This window comes from Hyperolius riggenbachi, chromosome 6, assembly GCF_040937935.1.
Source record: "Hyperolius riggenbachi isolate aHypRig1 chromosome 6, aHypRig1.pri, whole genome shotgun sequence".
NCBI classification, from domain to species: Eukaryota; Metazoa; Chordata; class Amphibia; order Anura; family Hyperoliidae; genus Hyperolius; species Hyperolius riggenbachi.
This window is the reverse complement of record NC_090651.1, coordinates 75,553,040-75,572,889: the sequence shown is the minus strand read 5'-3', so window position 1 is coordinate 75,572,889 and position 19,850 is coordinate 75,553,040. Positions and strand designations below refer to the sequence as shown.

At 41.0% G+C, this 19,850-nt stretch overlaps 1 protein-coding gene across 5 annotated transcripts in view; it reads left to right on the top strand.

The window, feature by feature from the left end:
- Positions 1-5,701: 5,701 nt before the first annotated feature.
- Positions 5,702-19,850, top strand: part of RNF220 (ring finger protein 220) — a 338,165-nt gene continuing 324,016 nt past the window's right edge. For 2 of the 5 annotated variants that reach the window (XM_068239539.1, XM_068239537.1), the window contains exon 1: positions 5,772-6,411. In XM_068239539.1, coding sequence (XP_068095640.1) covers positions 5,787-6,411 — 625 coding nt within the window. In that variant the 5' untranslated portion in view covers positions 5,772-5,786. Of the gene's footprint in view, positions 6,412-19,850 lie in introns of all 5 variants that reach the window. The other 3 variants (XM_068239542.1, XM_068239541.1, XM_068239540.1) reach the window with 3 other exon arrangements.

Below are 19,850 nucleotides of genomic sequence, written 5' to 3'. Positions count from 1 at the left end.
GTAAATTGCCCCCTTTTTATTTCCTAGTGATAAATGGGCCGTTATCGAGCTGATGGAATGGCCCAGGGAGATCTCTAGGGAGGGCAGGTTTTTTTCTAATTTTGAAAATCTGACATTTTTTTTTTTAATGCGGACGATTTTTAACTGTGACATTTTAGGAAAACTGTTTATATTTCAATTTATTGCACTGTAGGACATGTAGAGGTCCCCGGTGTGTCGTTGGGAGCTGGAATTTTGCAATGAATGAGGGTTATCTGTCCCAAAAATAATCACTAGCATAAAACAACGTTGAACATCAGTGGGCGTAGAGGAGCAGTTATTGTAAAAAAAAATTGTCTGATGAGTAACAAGAAATTTAAACAACCATCACCTGTTCACCCCTCAAAGAAATTAGAAATTCACTTGGCTGTATTGAACCGCTTATAACAAAATATTAACACATTTTGAAACCCTCAAATTGTTTTGTCACGTTCACAATTTTTAGAATGCAGGTTGATGTTTGATTTTGCTTCTTGTTTTTATAAAAAAAAATTGTATTAAGAAATTGATAATTTGTCCAGTATAAGAAACAGTTTAACTTTAATGGATTGGGATATGATAGATTTCATTTTTTAAATTTGGCTTGTGTTATTACAATCATTTTCACCGATTTGGCAATTCATCCAAACTGTTGAGCTTCAAAGTCCCTTTATAGTTGAAACTAATTTCAAAATCACCTATTCCCCTCAAAAAGGTATAAAACCAATAATTCATCTTTGTTACCTAAAACAGTATACATTTTGATATTTTTGAATTTTACATTTTGAATGTTCTACGTCTAATTTTCTGCTATTCAAAGCTAAAATTAAATTTTGGCGGGTGAAATACATTACACTCAACTTGTTTATATTCTGAACTCTACTAAATGTATTCAAATTATATATATATATATATATATATATATATATATATATATATGTATATATATATATATATATATATATATATATATATATATATATATATATATATTTATTTCAACATGATATATTTATGTGTAAGAACCTGGGCGTACATTAGTATCCTCTAAATGCCTATACCTTTACAGCTATGAAGTATAAAAAAGGAAAGATAAAAAAAACAATATGGATTTTTGATATGATTCTTTGAATTCTGGAATATCTTGAGAATTTTGTCTTCACCTCTGTTTACAAAAATTGTTTGTCAAATTGAGTTTGCTTTTCAAAATAACTCGGGACATTTAAAAACATTTGGAAAACTAAAAGTTGAAATTACAACCTAAAGCAAAGTAATTGGATTTTACGTTAGTTAAGGCAATTTTACGGGGGTTCTCAAAGGAACTGACTTTACTTGTAAGCGTTCTTTCAAGTGCAGACAATGCGTTGATTCATTTTCTGAGCCTTTGCATATAATTATAAGACCACAGAAATGCAACCTGTTGGGTATAAGTGCTCTATCAATTTTATATACACCCTGTTTAAAATTCACTGGCAATGAATCAATTGCACAAAGCCTCTAAAAAGGAAATTTTCATTCTATGAAACATTTGCAAACATTTCTGATGCTGGCTACCGCTTTATAGCAGCCTTTGATTTCATTAGTAAACATCCCTTAAAATGAGACAGGTTTTAAAAATATTATAGGACATTTTACGGTTAGAAAAGCAAACTCTTTATTCAAGATTTAGTTTTCAACTATTATCTTTTTCACATATAAATATTTTCCTTTTTGGTGTTATTTTTATGCTTATTTCAATTTTTTTGTCATTGATTATATTCATTTTTTTTAAGAATTCTGTAACTTTAGACTTTTTACACAAATTAATTGAGTGAAAAAATATTGAAACAATATCTTACTATTGAGGTCATGTGGTTTGGAATATTCTGAGTGTATTTTAATGAGGTTCAAAATATATCAAATTCTATAGTTCTAGAGAAAAAAAAGTGCTTTTTTGAGGCTATGTATGAGTTTAGGCATCAACTGTAAATTTGACAGACTAGACGGGTTATTGTTATATTTCAAACTATGCATCAGGATTCTCTTCTTTTTTGTGTGTAAAATAACTGAACGGTCCTGGCTTAGTTAATGTTGCAAAGACCCCAGTGCTATCGCTTTAGAGTTTGTCTCCTGCTGTGGAAAAGTATTTGATGATTTATTTGGCTGCTTGTTCGATTGCTGTCTGCTGGTTCCCTTTCTCCTGTTTTCAACACGGATGTCAGCTCTTATTACTCGATATTGATCCCTTTGCAAAGTGAGAAGTGAACTAAAATTAATGTCAATCCCACTGGCCGGATCAATAGCCGGAGTTATTTTAATCTGGATTTGCACGGGGTGTTAAATTAAAAAAAATCAGCATACTTGCAAGGAGCATCTATATAGGTCGCTGGACTGCTGGCTGACTGGTGTCTTCTGAGCTATTCAATGTACCGTTCAGTCTGATTATCCGGCAATCCATATTTTTTTAATTAAGAAGCTCTGTTAGTTTTCTTGTTTAGGGTCCTGTATTTAAGGAGATGACATCTTGACATTGCCAGTGCATTAACTATAGATTTCCATAAGGCTTGTGGTTTGCAAGGCTAGCATCCTCTCAATCTTGTGGGGCTGCAGCAAATTACACAGGATAAGACACAGCACTGTGGAGTGCTTGTGAACATCGCAAGTGCCTGTTAATTTGTCCTCGGCTTTTGTGATGTTGGTTGCTGTCCTTTTGATTTCTGAATCAGGGGAAGGGATCCTGTGTGTAAAATCAGACTAGGGGGCTCCTCGCCTTCTCCAGTGCCAGAAGGGGCCACAGCACAGCATGGTGGAATGGCCCAGGTAAAAGGTTCTAATATATATATATATATATATATATATATATATATATATATATATATATATATCTGTAAGATTTTATTTTTAAATTATTTAAAAACTATAAAATGTATAAAATTGCTGATTCCATCCTAGTATGTAATGCTGCCAAAATTACATTTTTATTAGATATGCACTATATAAATTATTTTTAATTATTATACTAATTATAACATGAGTTGGGATTTAGCATTGAAACTAACCAAATTGTCTGCTTTAACAAGCGATTTCATATTTAGAGGATGGAAAAACGCTTAATAAGAAATCTAAAATTTGATTATTTAAGGTCGAGACGTGATAGGATAGTAGGCCAAAGAGGAAGTGATCAGAGGGTGTCTCAGCTTAGCTCTATATTTAAAGTACATGAGATTGAGTGGCTTCAACAACTTAGGTCTTTATTGCCCAGCAAGTCCAAATCTGCAGGATTCAAGGTCCCCTGTCCAACCTCCCCCCCCCCCCCCCCCATCAGACTTGCCATACAATCTGAGCAGAGGATGCCTTGTGCCTCTCTGAAATATTGGTTAGACATGTACAAAGGAATCTCTCGCACTAACATTTCCTTTTCCTCGTGATATTCTTGTGTTACGTATTTTGCGCACGTATGGAATTTTTGATCTAAGATGGAATTTGTAAAAGCTTAAATTAGAAGTGATATTATTTATGAATAAAGTAAACATTATCTGTAGAAGATTAAGCTGTGTGTGAATTGAACACATACATTATTATTATTATCCTTTCTTTATAAAGCACCAACATATTGTGCAGTGCTGTAGAATAAATACATAAAATTAAGAATAAGAAATGCACAATAAATAATGATAGCAACATGAAAGGGACAGGGAGATGACTCTACACCAACAGGCTTACAATCTGATTGGTGGAGGAACACAGGATCCAGAGGGTATCTTGGCCGTGTATTCAAAAACATCTGTGTAGGCAGATCCTTATTGTCCTACTAACAGCTTTGAAAATGTGAGGTATTCTGTACCTTGTGGCTGGAGGTCATGGTGACATTGAGGGTGCTGCAGACTGGTCAGTGGGATGCTACGAAGCTCATCCTCTAGGAGGACAAGCTGAAAAGTCTGTCTTATTGAAGATGAAAGTGTTTCCTCCCCTTGTGAAAGGCCCAGTGTAGGCATCAGCAGTCCAGGTGGAAGCTGAATGACATCGTCTAACAACCTGTTGCTAACAGGACCTTTCTCTTTCTTGTTGTTGTTTGGCAAAGCCGAGGGAAACACAGCCAAACAATAGCATGCGTGGGTCATAAAATAATCAGGAATAAATTACTTTGTGTTTAAGTCTTTCTGCTTTATAATGTTCCAGTTTTACCAGCTCTGACTTTCTCTGCTCCGTCCGGCTTTCCTGAGCACAAACTCTTTCATCCTCGCTATTAAACTAGTGCTCTTTGATTTAAAAGAAAGGCAGTGCCGCTTTATATGATAAAGTTAAAAAAAGAGATGTTTTTACGAGTCTCCGAAGGGGAGAAAAGCAATATGTTTCAGCGAGGTGTTTCCTAGGCTCGCTCGCAGCATTTCTTCCCTGGTTTGCTTACATGACGGCTTGCTAATGTGTTCCCTTCCAAGAGAACTCACTATTTTCTTCCCTGCATTAACCCGTTCTTGCCTGTCGCATGTTGAGGGACCTCTGCTCACGGCCGCACTCCTAGGCGCGCTCCGTCCTGCCCCTTGACCTGGATTGTGAAATTGCCCAACTCAGATCTATAATTACCAAACCCCCGGTGACATTTACACATTCATAGCCTTTCTTTACCTTTAAGAGGCTTCCATGAATCGGTAGCTCAGTTTTAGTTTTAGTCGAGAATAGGGAGTAGACATTTTCTTTGAAAAACCAAAAATTCTACTTTCTTGATTATATCCTGTCTGCGATTACAGCAGAATCTAGGAAGGTCATTGTTAATCCGGTAGACGATTGCGTGGTGAGGAAGGAGTCTGTGACAAAGAGCATACAGGTACGAAATGTCAGATTTAGACATAGAGACATTTTTACCAGAACAAACAGATCATTTTCTGTCCGGGAACTGACTGAGGAAGAATTACACCGTCTGGCGGATCTGCTGGAAAATGAGAGGGGAGTCATCGCTCATTAGGGGCTGGATAGGCTTTGTTTAACGAGAAAGGTGATTTGGTTATCTTTCTTCCAGCAGCCGTTATCGGCGTGTCAGTTTAATCTATATCTGACGAGCTCTCTGTTTACTAGACACTATCTCCCGGCTCGTCATATATCTCAATGAGAAAGGGTTGAACGACTGCAGCTAGAAGACCACTGAGCACCTACGCAAACTAGAAACTTCACCGTCGCCCATAAACCCCTCTTCGCCTCTATTTGTCAATACGCCGATCACCCGTGACTATGACCCGGCCTCAAAAACAACACTCAAAACTCCAATCAAAATGCCCCAGTGATAAAGACATAACATGCTGTAAAAAGATCGAGATATGAAAAACACACGTTTGTTGTGAATATGATTTCTTTTTAATTTATGTTTTGACACCACCTAGTATATTTATTAATGGCAGAAAGATGTCTCTTTTCCATGACTAGAAGATGTAATTATTTATAATAAACAAAGGAAACAGGAGATTTGAATTACAGGGTAAAATGGAGACAGGTGCTCGGTTAAAGCATGTCTCAGCTGTCCTTCTGATGTTAAAGGTCTGTTTGTTTGTCTGATAATTTTGTTAATTGCAATACATACACCTAAGAGGCAGCAGCACAAACAATAATTATGTATTGATTGCTGTACGTTAAGGCCTAGACTGACTTGGCTCTTCCGCTTTCTCTTTCTGTGAACACAGGTTTCTCTGGGAAGACATGAAGTGACGTTTCCTACTTGGTGCCAAGACCTCATTGCTCCTGCCACCCAGGGAATCTTTACGGACATTTTTGACTTGGCAAAGGCCAACGTATCGGCAATGGATCTCCACCGGGCTGCCTTTAAGATGGAGAACTCTTCCTTCCTGCCCAACCCATTGGCGTCACCGGCCTTGATGGTGCTGGCATCCACTGCTGAAGCCAGTCGGGATGCCTCCATACCTTGCCAACAACCCAGGCCATTTGGGGTGCCAGTGTCAGTGGATAAAGAAGTGCATATTCCATTTACCAATGGCTCCTATACTTTTACCTCCATGTACCATCGCCAGGGCGGTGTTCCCGGGGCATTTTCCAACCGCGACTTTCCACCTTCCTTACTCCACCTCCATCCGCAGTTTGCCCCGCCAAACTTAGACTGCTCCCCAATCAGCATGCTGAATCACAGTGGGGTGGGTGCCTTCCGGCCCTTCACTTCCCCCGAGGAGCGGGAAAGTTACCAGTCTGCCTTCACCCCGGCTAAACGGTTGAAAAGCTGCCATGACACTGAATCGCCACACCTGCGCTTTTCTGATGCAGATGGTAAAGAATATGAGTTTGGGGCGCAGATCCCAACGGGTTCCCCAGGTGGACTTAAAGTGGACGATGCTGGGAAAAAACTGTTTGCTGTCTCCGGTCTGATATCAGACCGAGAAACGTCCTCAAGCCCGGAGGATCGCAACGAAAGATGTAAGTACTATTATTTTTTATGTTACGCACTGATCCATCATTATTTCACTCTATGTTCTCCTAAGACATATATATATATATATATATATATATATATATATATATATATATATATATATTTGTATGTTGTTTGTGGTGCCAGAGTAGCAGGTGTTGGAGCACACAGCAAAGATATGAGATACTGGCGACCTTTACAATGACGAAGGCTACATATAATCTGTCCTGTAATTGGTGGAGTCTCAGGAGATGTAAGTTGATACAGCTTTATCCCTAAACATATGAATGACCTCTTGTCCTCGGCTATCCTCAAACTCCACCGAGCTCCAGGACTTTTTACAACGCCCATTCACAAAGGAACGTGACAAAAGTGAGTGCAACGTACGCAAACGCCTGCGTGTAAGCAGAGGGCTCCTTGCAGAGTCATTTACCACTAATACCAGCGCAGTTGACAGCGCTGCAATGTCTCCTGCTGACTTTCCCAGCAAGCTTGGCATAAAAAGTGACACGCGCTTGCAGCTCGAATGATAAAACCTCCCGTAGGAGCGCACGGATAATTTTTAAACCAAAGCAAAACTTTTATTCATTTTTCTTCTTGCGTCTCGGAGTGTAAATTTCTCATCTCTCCGTAAAGCGCAGCCGTCGTTTTTTTCCCCCCTGCCTTCCGCGTGGCAGCGTCTTCTCGTTACGACGCCACAGAGGGTAATTGAGATGTCCTGTCGTTTTCTCTCCTGCGTAAGGCACTTTCCTGTGCTGTCGACTCGAATTAAATACTGAGTTAACTTTTCGCTACTAAAAAGGCTTCACGTTAAGCCCTGTGTACCTTTCCCGATCTCAGCAGCCGTAAAGGCTCTCCGCCTTGTAAATCTCCGGCTCTGTGCTGGGGAAAAGGCATTGGGCTAGGCCCCGTCTTAGCGACACAGCTGCTGGGTTTAACATATCAGATTGTAGAGCCCTTGTGCCGCTGGGGGCAATCTTTCCGCAGGCTAGTAATATCCCACGTGTAATATACTTTACACATCTGGGCTTGTTTAATAACGCAAATAGTAATGTGTAATAGCAATAACTCATAGCGACCAATCAGATTTAATCTATTATTACTTTGACTGCTCTAAAGCGATGAAAGGTGGCAACCGGTTGCTGTTCATTATTACTAGACGTGGTGTGTTCATTGCTTTATTAAACAGCTGTGTATACAACAATGCATAACTAGTTGCCTATTATTAAGTCATTTACTTCAAGGTTGTAAGGAGGGTGTGTTTATAAACAAAAAAGCATACTGGTAGGTTAATTGGCTTCCCCCTAAACTAGTCCTAGAGAGTGTGGGACTTTACGTCGTAATCCCCTTCAAGATCAGTAATAGGATTAGAGAATGTATCAGGGCTATGTATAAAACAAATAAAATAAGTGATATATAAGTATTTTAGTGGTGGTAGTCTGGTAAGGCTTAACTCGTCGGGTTTCAGACTTCAATGGCAAAAACCCCTCACCGTAGTTCTTGGCTTTGTTCCCGTTTACCATGGGGATCTGGGAGTTTGTCTACCACCTTGGGGTGTCTGCTACTTCCTCCTCTTGCATTTTCCATGTCGTTAAATTAATGAAAAATATAATAGCCCAGACAGGTGTGTGCAGACCCAGGAACTTGAGCGCAGGCATCTCTCCTGTGGAGTCTGTAAGATTTGGCAAAGTAGCTACCGAAAACAAAAATCAAGTTCTCTCAGATGCATAGATGCTTTAATAGCGTCCTGTTTGTCGTGCAGTAACGTTGCAGACATTTGCTATGTGGGTGAATGCTGAGTGACAATGTGATATGGGCGTGTGACATCATCAGTGAACAGCAGCAGTTACTTATACTGTATATGCCTTGTCTTTCCACGGTCGCATGTGTATATTCATACAAAACATACAGGCCACAAAGCCAAAGGGCCCTTTTACACTTAATCAGTTGCTCTCAGTTAAAACTGAAAGAAAACTGATTTTCAAAGTAATGCCCATGTTTTTCTATGGCACCTTTCATACTTAACGCGTTTTAACTGAAATCTTTGTCACAATGCACTGCTATGGAAAAAAACGCATACTAACGCGTACCAGCGCGTACTAACGCACACCAACTGATTAAGTGTAAAAGGGGCCAAAGCATCTAGAAAAAATTACAGCCCGCATGTATAATGTTTTGAAGTGTTTTCTAGTTTGTGCACATTTTTTCTCCACACATTTTCTCATTTATCGACCAGTCTGCCTCCTAAATTGTGTATTTTTTTTGTTACTCCCTTACGTATGCTTATGTACATGTATGTTTTTATCTGTGCCCATCCACAGATCAATACGTCCGTAAAACATTCAGAAATTCTATGATCAAACTCTTGAAGGTGTACTTTTTTTTTTTTTTTTTTAGCTCTGTACGCTGTTTTATTGGTTTTTTTTTATCTCATGTTTATATTTGGTAACCCAATTATATATACTGTATATTTCTGAAAGAGATGTGCTCCAAATAATAGTATCATTGTGTTATATGAAAACATGGCGGGCAAGTGGTTAGTGCTGCTGGTTATCTTGCATCAGTGGGTCCTTGGGTTTAAATCCTACCAGGTAGATTATCTAAATGGAGTTTTCCCCTCTGCGTTTTGTGTGGGTTTTCACCGAAAGCATTCTGGTAGAATAATTGACTTTCTGCCAAAATACAGCCTTGGCAGAGGTGGTGATATTAGATCTGAGGTATAGTATTGTAAGCTTTAAGGGCAGGGTCCTCTCCTCTAATGTTTATTGTAATAGCTGTATGTTTTGTTACATGCTGTCTGAATGCATTATACCAGTATCCTGCACCCATGTTTGCATCTTACTTTGTCCGGCAGAATAAAAATTGGTGGCACTACATAAATTAAACCTGAGACAGCGGAACAAAATTACTCTTACTTACCTGGGGCTCTTTCTAGAGCCCCCCCCCCCCCCAGTTGTCTGTCAGGTACTTTGGTCCGCTCACAGTCTCCTCCATTGTGCTGCCGTTATCCAAATTAAAGTTCACAACTGGCTGATCTGTGGGCTACTGCGCATGCGCTGTCCAAAGCAGTGCGCCTCCTTGATCACACTCCTGTAGATGAGAGCATTCTGTGCATGCACAGGTTGTATAGACCTGCAACTGCGCATGCGCACAACGCACTTGGGTGCGGGAGGGCGACCTAGGAGGCACATGGCCAGGACAGCGCATGCGCCATAGATCTTTAATTTGGCTGACAGCAGCTCAATGGACCTGGAGGACTCCAAAGAACCTGACTCACTATGGGGTGCTGCAAGAAGCCCCAGCTAAACAAAAGTCATCTTGTTCCCTCAGACTCGGGTTTAGTTTAAATCCTTAATAATAATATTATAGTAATAATGAGCGATGGAAATAGCTTGCTCATTATATATAGAGACTCTGCTTTCTGCTGTACACAGAGGTTGTGCCTTTCTGTGCTTCTCCCACATTACAAGTTTCCTAGTTTGGGAATTGGTTTAAAGGGAACCTAAACTGAGAAGGATATGGAGTTTTCCTTTTAAAATAATACCAGTTGCCTGACTCTCCTGCTGATCCTGTGTCTCTAATACTTTTAGCCACAGCCCCTCAACAAGCACGCAGATCAGGTGCTATGACTGAAGTAAAACTGGATTAGCTGCATGCTTGTTTCAGGTGTGTGATTCAACCACTACTGTAGCCAAAGAGATCAGCAGGGCTGCCATGCAACTGGTATTGTTTAAAAGGAAGCAGCCATATCCCTCTCAGTTAAGGTTCCCTTTAAAACAATGTACTGGATGCATCTTGAGACTTTATCTCACCATTTATTGGTCTTTGGTAACTGAGATTTTATCTCATAAGTTGTAGGTTGTTGTACAGGTGCTCAATGACTGTCATCTTCAGCAATCATTGGTGATCATTCTGGGTAACATTTTTAGAAGCAATCGCTTGAGCAATATGTTCTGTGTCCATGGAGAAGGGCAGAAATCACTGAATAATAGTGGTTACGGCATTTGCTTTGGGATCTGGCATGTCAAATACCTAAACATTGTTGGGGAACAGCTGTACTGACACTAGATCACAAACAATCCTCTCAGGTGGCCAAATGTACTGTTTATAAGTAGCCTAAAGGGATGTAATCATGGGCAGTTCAACCGCATTTGAGACATGCTGTGATTTTCCAAATGCAGCACGTTCTGTTTTGCTGTGTTTGGATATTGCATTTACAGTGATGAACACGGTATGGATGCAATACAAACGCAAAGCATATGCATATGATGCTTGCCTCGTGTTTGCACTGCTTTCTGAGTGTAAAAGCTCTAAAGGTGTCTATAAACATTTGTCTGGCCATTTTTGATCACACATTTGTCTGGCCATTTTTGATCACACATTTACTGGTGTGTCAGCTATCACTGACCAAAAGACACTAGAACAAATAACAATTTCACGGACTTGTTTTTAGTTACTTTGATAAACATGAACAATGGGACGAGATGAGTGTCATTGCTTATGCAACAACCAATAGAGAGCAGCTGTCAGGTCATGTATGCAAGACATACACTACAGAGCAAACTTACAAACATAGATCATGCACTACTATAACAGAAATAATGGTGAAATATACATATAAAACTGAAAATCACAAATTGTCAGATTTGGTCATTTGAATGTTTATTGAATCTTTCCTTTGTTGTTTGATTCACTGAGCACCTTATTTAAGAACTTTTTTCTCCTAGGTGATATTTTCATTCCTTATCAATACAATGACCTCCACCAGCAGGCCAAAAAATAATTCTGATAGTGCCTTTTTGCCGACTTTTTGGTAATTTTTTCAACTTTACAGTGCTGAAAAGTTATTTTAAACAGAAGATGAATAATTGTGTCTTTGGAAAAGCATGTCCAAAGTCCGGCCCGGCAGCCAAATGCAGCCCATTGAGCCGTTTCTGGTGGTCCCCAAAGCTCTTCAATTGGTAATTCCATGAAGGCCACAACTACAGTGCCTCATGCAGGAGCCACCTTGTGTGGACGCTCTGCCTCTCCCTTTGCTCACCTATAGGTTATCAGCCAGCACTGTAGCAGTAGCAGCCACTGATTATCAGCTGCCACTATAACAGTGGCAGTAACAGCCACTGATTAGCAGCTGCCACTGTGCTAACTGCACACGGGATAAAGGTTATTTCCCATGGAAATGTTTTATTTGTCAAAATGTTAGGCATAATGTACCTAACGGCAATCAGTAAAAATTATGTTTCATTTCAGTAGTTCGGCCCCCTAGCACTCTCAAGAACGGCAATACGGCCATTGGCCTAAAAAGTTTGGACATTCCTGTCCTAGGAGAAAACTTAGGAGGAAATATGAATTAAATGAGGACACTTTTTTCCTAAGTTTTCTCCTAGGTGATCATTTTTCATCTTCTGTTTAAAATAAGTTTTCAGCACTTTGCAATCGGAAAAGTACCCAAAGGTAGGTGAAAAAATACTTTCAAAATTATTCTGAGTATTTTCTTGGTTGGTGGAGCAATATAACCTAGAAGAAAACTTGAATAAAAAGTGAATTGGATTGGGCCCATTATCTACTGTTTATGGTAGTGTTATTGTCACCTTTGTAGGGAGACTGATATATTGAGCTATTGGTCTTTTTATAAACATTGGTAGAATCAAGACAGATTGAACAGGGAAAATGTTGCATAGACATGCCAGAGGATTCAACTAAAGTCAACAGACATTTAACAAGGGAAGAACAAATTCAGGTGTTGTTCTCAGGAAATGATGAAGTGCTTTGTAAATACTCAGAAGTTTCTGAAGATAGGCGTATCAGTGGTTAATGTAGGGCAAACCCAGCTCTGTTAAGACCCTTTGGCAGATTTAAATAAAGCTTTGAATATTCGGCCCGAGGGATGCCATGCACTGAAACGGGTTGGTTAAAGTTTGGGTGAGCTACAGCTGGCAATATGAAATGTTCCCAAATCACAGGGCTGAATTCTGATCTTTCAGTCGCATTGATAAAGGAGATCTCCCATTGCCTGTGCACAGTCACCCCCTGACCGCCGCATTGCCCACTTCACAGGCAGAGTGGTATTCCTGGCAATCCACAAGCAGGGGATAAAAAAAGAGGTACGGCTGGACGCCCATCTGCCCAAGCTTGGCTGGGCTAGGTAGTTTCTATGCCAGTTCCATGCCCAGAATATTTAATTAGTGGCTGCAGAGTAAAGGGGGAGCAGTGTTTGGCCACTGATATGGTGGGCTTTGGTGCTTTGCCTTTTGTGTTTATGGTAGATCATATTAAATCCAAGAGAGAAAAAAAATGTATGTGCCATGTATACTGTATAGTACATATTTACCAACCAGAGCTTTGTTCCCGAAAAGCCCTGATTAGGAATACGTGATAATTTGCAGTCAGAGCACATCTTTATCCATAATTCTTGCAACTTGTTAACCGTATCTCAGTTATGTGAAATAATATATATATATATATATATATATATATATATATATATATATAATTTATATTATAAAACATACAAAAAAGTACTTGGAGTTTATTTAGAACAGGCACATATTGGCATCACTCAGTGGTCGGCACTGACATCACTTTTTTCGTGGTTGTAAAATTCCCCCTACTTATAAAACATTTGCTGACAAATTATTTTTCGACAATCCACTGAGTTAGGACTCTCTCCTCTGTCTGCACTAAATGCTGGTTTTGCAGTTTTGTCATGAATAATAAAGCTGTATATAAAAAAAAACAGTTATAGATCCTTATGGAATCCCTTTCAGTAAATTTTGTAAGCCTCAGTTTGCTACAGAATTACAAGACAAGACAAATAACATTTACATTGCGCTTTCCTCGTGGCAGACTTATAGCGCTAGAGCTGCAGCCACAAGGGCACGCTCTATAGACAGTAACAGTGTTAGGGAGTCTTGCCCAAGGTCTCCTTACTGAATAGGTGCTCTGAACAGGAAGAGCCGAGATTCGAACCCTGGCAGAGTCCTTAACCAGTACACAATCCAGACAATTAGCTGTACATCAAAAATACTGTGCCCAGTGCAGGGTTCCAGGTGTTGTTAGGCAAAGGGTAGAAAGGATTGTTAGGTATGATTGTTAGGTATGCCCCCCTCTGCCCTTTTATTGACATTATGGGTAGCAATGGAAGGAAAAAAAAATAATTTATTTTTTTGGTTTGGTTATGAACATAAACTAAGAAGGACTTTTGACAGGATAAGGGCCCTGGCCACTGCAGTATTTGGTGGCTTTACTTTTGGGGAGGCGCAAGGAGGGATTATACTTTTTCTGCCCCTAGGCCAAGTATATTGAGGCTCCTCTTCCATGTGCAGCAGTGCCTCTCCCATTCCATGTGCAGCCCCCTCTTCCATCTGTATCATCCATGTACAGCAGCCCCTCTCCCATTCCATGTGCAGCCCCTCTCTTCCATGTGTATCATCCATGTACAGCAGCCCCTCCCATTCCATGTACAGCCCCCTCTTCCATGTGTATCATCCATGTACAGCAGCCCCTCTCCCATTCCATGTGCAGCCCCTCTCTTCCATGTGTATCATCCATGTACAGCAGCCCCTCCCATTCCATGTACAGCCCCCTCTTCCATGTGTATCATCCATGTACAGCAGCCCCTCTCCCATTCTATGTGCAGCCCCCTCTTCCATGTGTATAATCCATGTACAGCAGCCCCTCTCCCATTCCAGGTGCAGCCCCATTTTCCATCTGTATCATCCATGTACAGCAGCCCCTCTCCCATTCTATGTGCAGCCCCCTCTTCCATGTGTATCATCCATGTACAGCAGCCCCTCTCCCATTCTATGTACAGCCCCCTCTTCCATGTGTATCATCCATGTACAGCAGCCCCTCTTCCATTCTATGTACAGCCCCCTCTTCCATGTGTATCATCCATGTACAGCAGCCCCTCTTCCATTCTATGTACAGCCCCCTCTTCCATGTGTATCATCCATGTACAGCAGCCCCTCTTCCATTCTATGTACAGCCCCCTCTTACATGTGTATCATCCATGTACAGCAGCCCCTCTCCCATTCTATGTACAGCCCCCTCTTCCATGTGTATCATCCATGTACAGCAGCCCCTCTCACATTCTATGTGCAACCCCCTCTTCCATGTGTATCATCCATGTACAGCAGCCCCTCTCCCATTCCAGGTGCAGCCCCATTTTCCATCTGTATCATCCATGTACAGCAGCCCCTCTCCCATTCTATGTGCAGCCCCCTCTTCCATGTGTATCATCCATGTACAGCAGCCCCTCTCCCATTCTATGTACAGCCCCCTCTTCCATGTGTATCATCCATGTACAGCAGCCCCTCTTCCATTCTATGTACAGCCCCCTCTTACATGTGTATCATCCATGTACAGCAGCCCCTCTCCCATTCTATGTACAGCCCCCTCTTCTATGTGTATCATCCATGTACAGCAGCCCCTCTCACATTCTATGTGCAACCCCCTCTTCCATGTGTATCATCCATGTACAGCAGCCCCTCTCCCATTCCAGGTGCAGCCCCATTTTCCATCTGTATCATCCATGTACAGCAGCCCCTCTCCCATTCTATGTGCAACCCCCTCTTCCATGTGTATCATCCATGTACAGCAGCCCCTCTCCCATTCTATGTACAGCCCCCTCTTACATGTGTATCATCCATGTACAGCAGCCCCTCTCCCATTCTATGTACAGCCCCCTCTTCCATGTGTATCATCCATGTACAGCAGCCCTCCCATTCCATGTGCAGCCCCCTCTTCCATGTGTATCATCCATGTGCAGCAGCCCCTCTCCCATTCCAGGTGCAGCCCCTTTTTCCATGTGTATCATCCATGTACAGCAGCCCCTCTCCCATTCTATGTGCAGCCCCCTCTTCCATGTGTATCATTGATGTACAGCAGCCCCTCTCCCATTCCAGGTGCAGCCCCCTTTTCCATGTATATCATCCATGTACAGCAGCCCCTCTCCCATTCTATGTGCAGCCCCCTCTTCCATGTGTATCATCCATGTACAGCAGCCCCTCTCCCATTCCATGTGCAGCCCCCTCTTCCATGTGTATCATCCATATACAGCAGCCCCCCTCCCATCCCATGTGCAGCCCCCTCTTCCATGTGTATCATCCTTGTACAGCAGCCCCTCTCCCATTCCATGTGCAGCCCCCTCTTCCATGTGTATCATCCATGTACTGAAGCTCCTCTCTTCATATACAGCTTTCTTGGACATCTGCTTCCCTTTTCACTTGCTGCCTTTTCTTTCATATGTAGCAACCCCTATTTCATGTTCAAGTGCCCCACTGGACTGCAGCTGCCCAAGGCCCGGGCCTTTGTGGTCTTTCCAGAAATCCGGCCCTGGGGAGGCGATACATTGACTACTAATGCATTGTAAATCAGAGCTGATTTGAGGGAATATAATGACCCGTTTATAATGTCCCATTACAATACTGCGCCCTACATGATAAATACTGATGTGTCTGGTTTCAGCATCCTTTTGAGATTTTCTGAAGGAAGATCAGAGCCTCTTTCAGATGAATCTGCAAAGTAACTGCATTTAAACTAATGATGGTGAGGGAAAAAAATGTTTTTAAGGTGAAATCAGTTGTATCAGTGTAGAGTGGACCTGCAGGCAAAGAATGAGTGTGATGTCATTAGGCTCCTTCCCACCGTGTCACCAGCGCTGTAGCTGATGGAATGACAATGTGGTGGCGGCTTGCTCTGATGTCACCGCCTTGGTATGAAGATCCAGGAGTGTATTGGTGTTGAATTAGCGACATTCCTGGAGTAGAATATAAAGATCCAGCTTCCTTCCTGACAGGCCGAAGGTCTTCACACTGCTAAACTGTTCAAAGAGTGACACAGTCCTCCCGGGATCCCTGGTTTAAAGGGACATGGGAAGTAGACTGAGGGGCACAAAGACTAGCGTCTCTCTAGGAACAAAGTTTGCTATAATTACCTCTGCGGAGAAAAGAAAAAGGGAAAAAAACATGCACCGGCAGTTTTCCTCATTCCCTGACCTTGAGTAGGTGCCGTTTTCACAGCCATTTCAGCAAGATAGATTTTTAAGATAATTTGATGGTCAGCTCTGCGTACCAGCAGGGTATGTTGTAAATATGTTTTGTTCTTTGCCCATTGCGGCCTGCACTTCCTGCATTTTTTCTGCCCTTGATTACAGAGAGAGGCGCAGCAGAAGCCTATTTAGAGATGTGGGGTATACTTAATTAGGAAATCTCAGATATAAATGTAAAATTAACTCTGTTGTCTGAGAAATAAATGATTTAATTTTAAGTGATCTAGGAAGTTTCCTATCCCTCTGCATTGGCTGGCTGTGCATGCTGGGACATGTTGTTCTTCAACAGATAGCTGAAAGTGTCTTGGAATCACCTGATATCTAAAAAGATACAATATGGAAGCTGCATTGTAAACGGTATTTTTAAACATGCAAACTCCAGGACTAACATGCCGAATCTAATCTCATTCCTTAGTCGCTGACTTGGAATAAGGGTGCTTTTCCATTAGGAAATGTGATTGCTTGCAAAATCACAATTGCGCCAAGAATCGTGCAGAACGGCGATTGTGATTTGAAGAAAATGGAATTGCACTAGTGCAAAAACAGCACTGGGCTTGATTCACAAAGCCGTGCTAACTGTTTAGTGGTGTGATTTGCGTGAGCGCTGACTTTTGCGTGCGCAAATGTCCACGATCGTGAAAATTGCAGCACTTTGCGTGCGCAAAAGTCCGCGAACTGCACTTCACGTGCTAACTGCTTAGCACGCCCGTGCTAAACAGTTAGCACGGCTTTGTAAATCAAGCCCACTGTGATTTACGTGTCAATCGTGATGCTGTAGCGATTGGCAAAACGGGTGGAATTCGATTTTCAGTTTGAATTGCGCTTAGCGGATAAGGGCCCTCAGTAAGAACAGAAGCTACAGTATATAGAACCTTACTGGCTGCATGCTTGTTCCAGGTCATTGTGTCAATAGGCAAAGATAACATCCCTTGAACTTGCGAGTTTAGATTGATATATAACAAATTAAAGTATGCATAACAAATAAAAACAATGCAAAACAGTTCAAGTTAACTTTAAAGTGAAATTGAACTCACTGAAAAACAATCCGCTTACTTCAGATGTATATATCACTAGGGATGTTTTGAATTTTATTTTAAATGTGCCGCCTTGGTTGAGACGGCCACATGCATAGCTCAGCCTTCCTGCCAGCACGGCGAGTATTCAGTCTGCCAGGTATTGATTGGTGAAGGTGATACTCTTCCAGAGTTGTAATGCCTTCTGCTGCTTTGTGAAAATAAATACACCTGCAGCAGGAGGAGGGCAGTTTCCAAGGCATCACTTATCAATTTGTACTTTAGACTAAAAAGTACACATTTCACACTTGAAAATTATTGATATTTGTCTTCTGTACTTCTGACACATGCCTTAGCAATACTTTTTCGAGAAAGGTGGGGTTGGGAGGCTGGGCCTCCTTATTAGATTATTCTGGGATTTGCAGGTCCTTAATCAGCTACAGCTTTAGTTACCCCAGGCAAGTCATTTGGACCTTAAAGGTCTTTGGCCCATCAACTGTTTCTCCTGAATTTTCTCATAGGAGATCATTTTTCATATTCTCTTTCAAATAATTTTTCCTGCACTTTGCTATTGAAAAAGTACCAAAAAGTGCCGGTAGTTGAAAAGGTACTATCAAAATTATTCTGAGTATTTTCTTTCTCGCTGAGTGTTTAAAATTAATTTTATTGACAAAGTGGAAAAATATCACCTAGGAGAAAACTAAGGAGAAAACATACATTTCATATGGACCTTTGTGTTTTCCAGGGCTTTGGCTAAGTTAGCAGTAGAACAGTTATTGACTGTTTAACCAGTTCACCCCCAAGGGTTTTTATCCTAACGGACCAGAGCAATTTTCCGTTGTCAGCGCTCCTCCCTTTTATTCCCTAATAACTTTATTACTACTTATCACAAGAAAATGATCTATACCTCGTTTTTTTCGCCACCAATTAGGCTTTCTGTGGATAGTACATTTTGCTAAGAATTTTTTTATTCTAAATGCATTTTAATGAGAAAAACAGAAAAAAAAAGAAAAAAAATCATTATTTCTCAGTGTTCAGCCTTTATAGTTTTAAAATTAAACATTCTCCTGTGGATAAAACAAACACGTTTTATTTGCCCAGTGGTCCCGATAATTAAACCGTTTAGATTATGTCCCTACCACAATGTATGGCGACAGTATATTATTTTGAAATATAAGTGGTTATTTTTCTGTTTGTTCTGGCCATAATTACAAGCCCCTATGTAATAAATTAAAATTAATTTTCCCCCATAAAATATAGAATAAAAAAAGCTGAGTCCCTAAGGCAACTATTTATTTTATTTTTTTAAGCTGATTTTTTTTTTTACAAGTGTTTTTTTTGGGGGGGAGGGTTGGAAGTGTAATTTTATTAATGATGTGTATATACTTAAAAATGTATGTATTTTGTAAGTGTAATATACTTTTTGGCCACAAGATGGCGCTGGTGAACACTCATAGGACGTGTTCACTTTTTTTTTTTTTTTTTTTACACACTTTATTAAACTGTTACATTTCCTGTTTATGTGAATGGACGTAGCCGCTGTTCGCGGTCACGTCCATTCACTCCAGGCACTGCGATTGGGTAGAGGACTGTTCAGTCCTCTTCCCCAATCGCCCAGCACGGGATCCCGACGGTAATGGCGGCGGTAGCGGCGGACACACGGCGGTAGCAGCGGCGGGAATGCGCGACGTATTAAAACGTCATGTTGCTGTTAATAGCGGTAAGCATGACGTTTTAATACGTTAGGATGTCGGTAAATGGTTAAATAGTTTTTTTTTTACTCCTTTCAGGAATAAGTGAAATTAGGGAAGGTTAGTGCTAGGGGAGCTTTGAGGTAGATTAGGGTTAGGCTGTGTTGAATGGTTAGGAAAAGAGATTGGTTGAGGGTAGGGGAAATTATAAATTGCGAGGGAAGCTAGGGTTAGGCACTTTTTAAGAATTATGATTATTCTGTTATTTGTAAAGTGCTGACATCTTCCACAAATCTGTAGAGCATATGCAGTCTTGTCACTAACTCTTTCAGAGGAGCTCACAATCTAATTCCTACCATAGTCATAAGCCCACCATAGTCTAGGGCCAATTTTAGGAGGGAACAAATTAAGTTATTTGTATGTTTTTGGGATGTAGGAGGAATGTGAGACCTCTGTGCAGATAGTGCCCTGGCTGGGATTCGAACCAGAGACCCAGTGCTGCAAGGCAAGAGTGATATCCACTACGCCACCATGCTGCCCCAAGTAGTGGAGGTAATATGGTTAGGTATTGGGTGGGTGATGGCTAGCATAAGGCATTAGCAAAGGAATGGGTTAGGTGACAGGTTAGGGTTATGAAGGGTTTATGGTTAAGGGTAAAGGAATAGTTAGGATTAGGCAAAACGTCAATC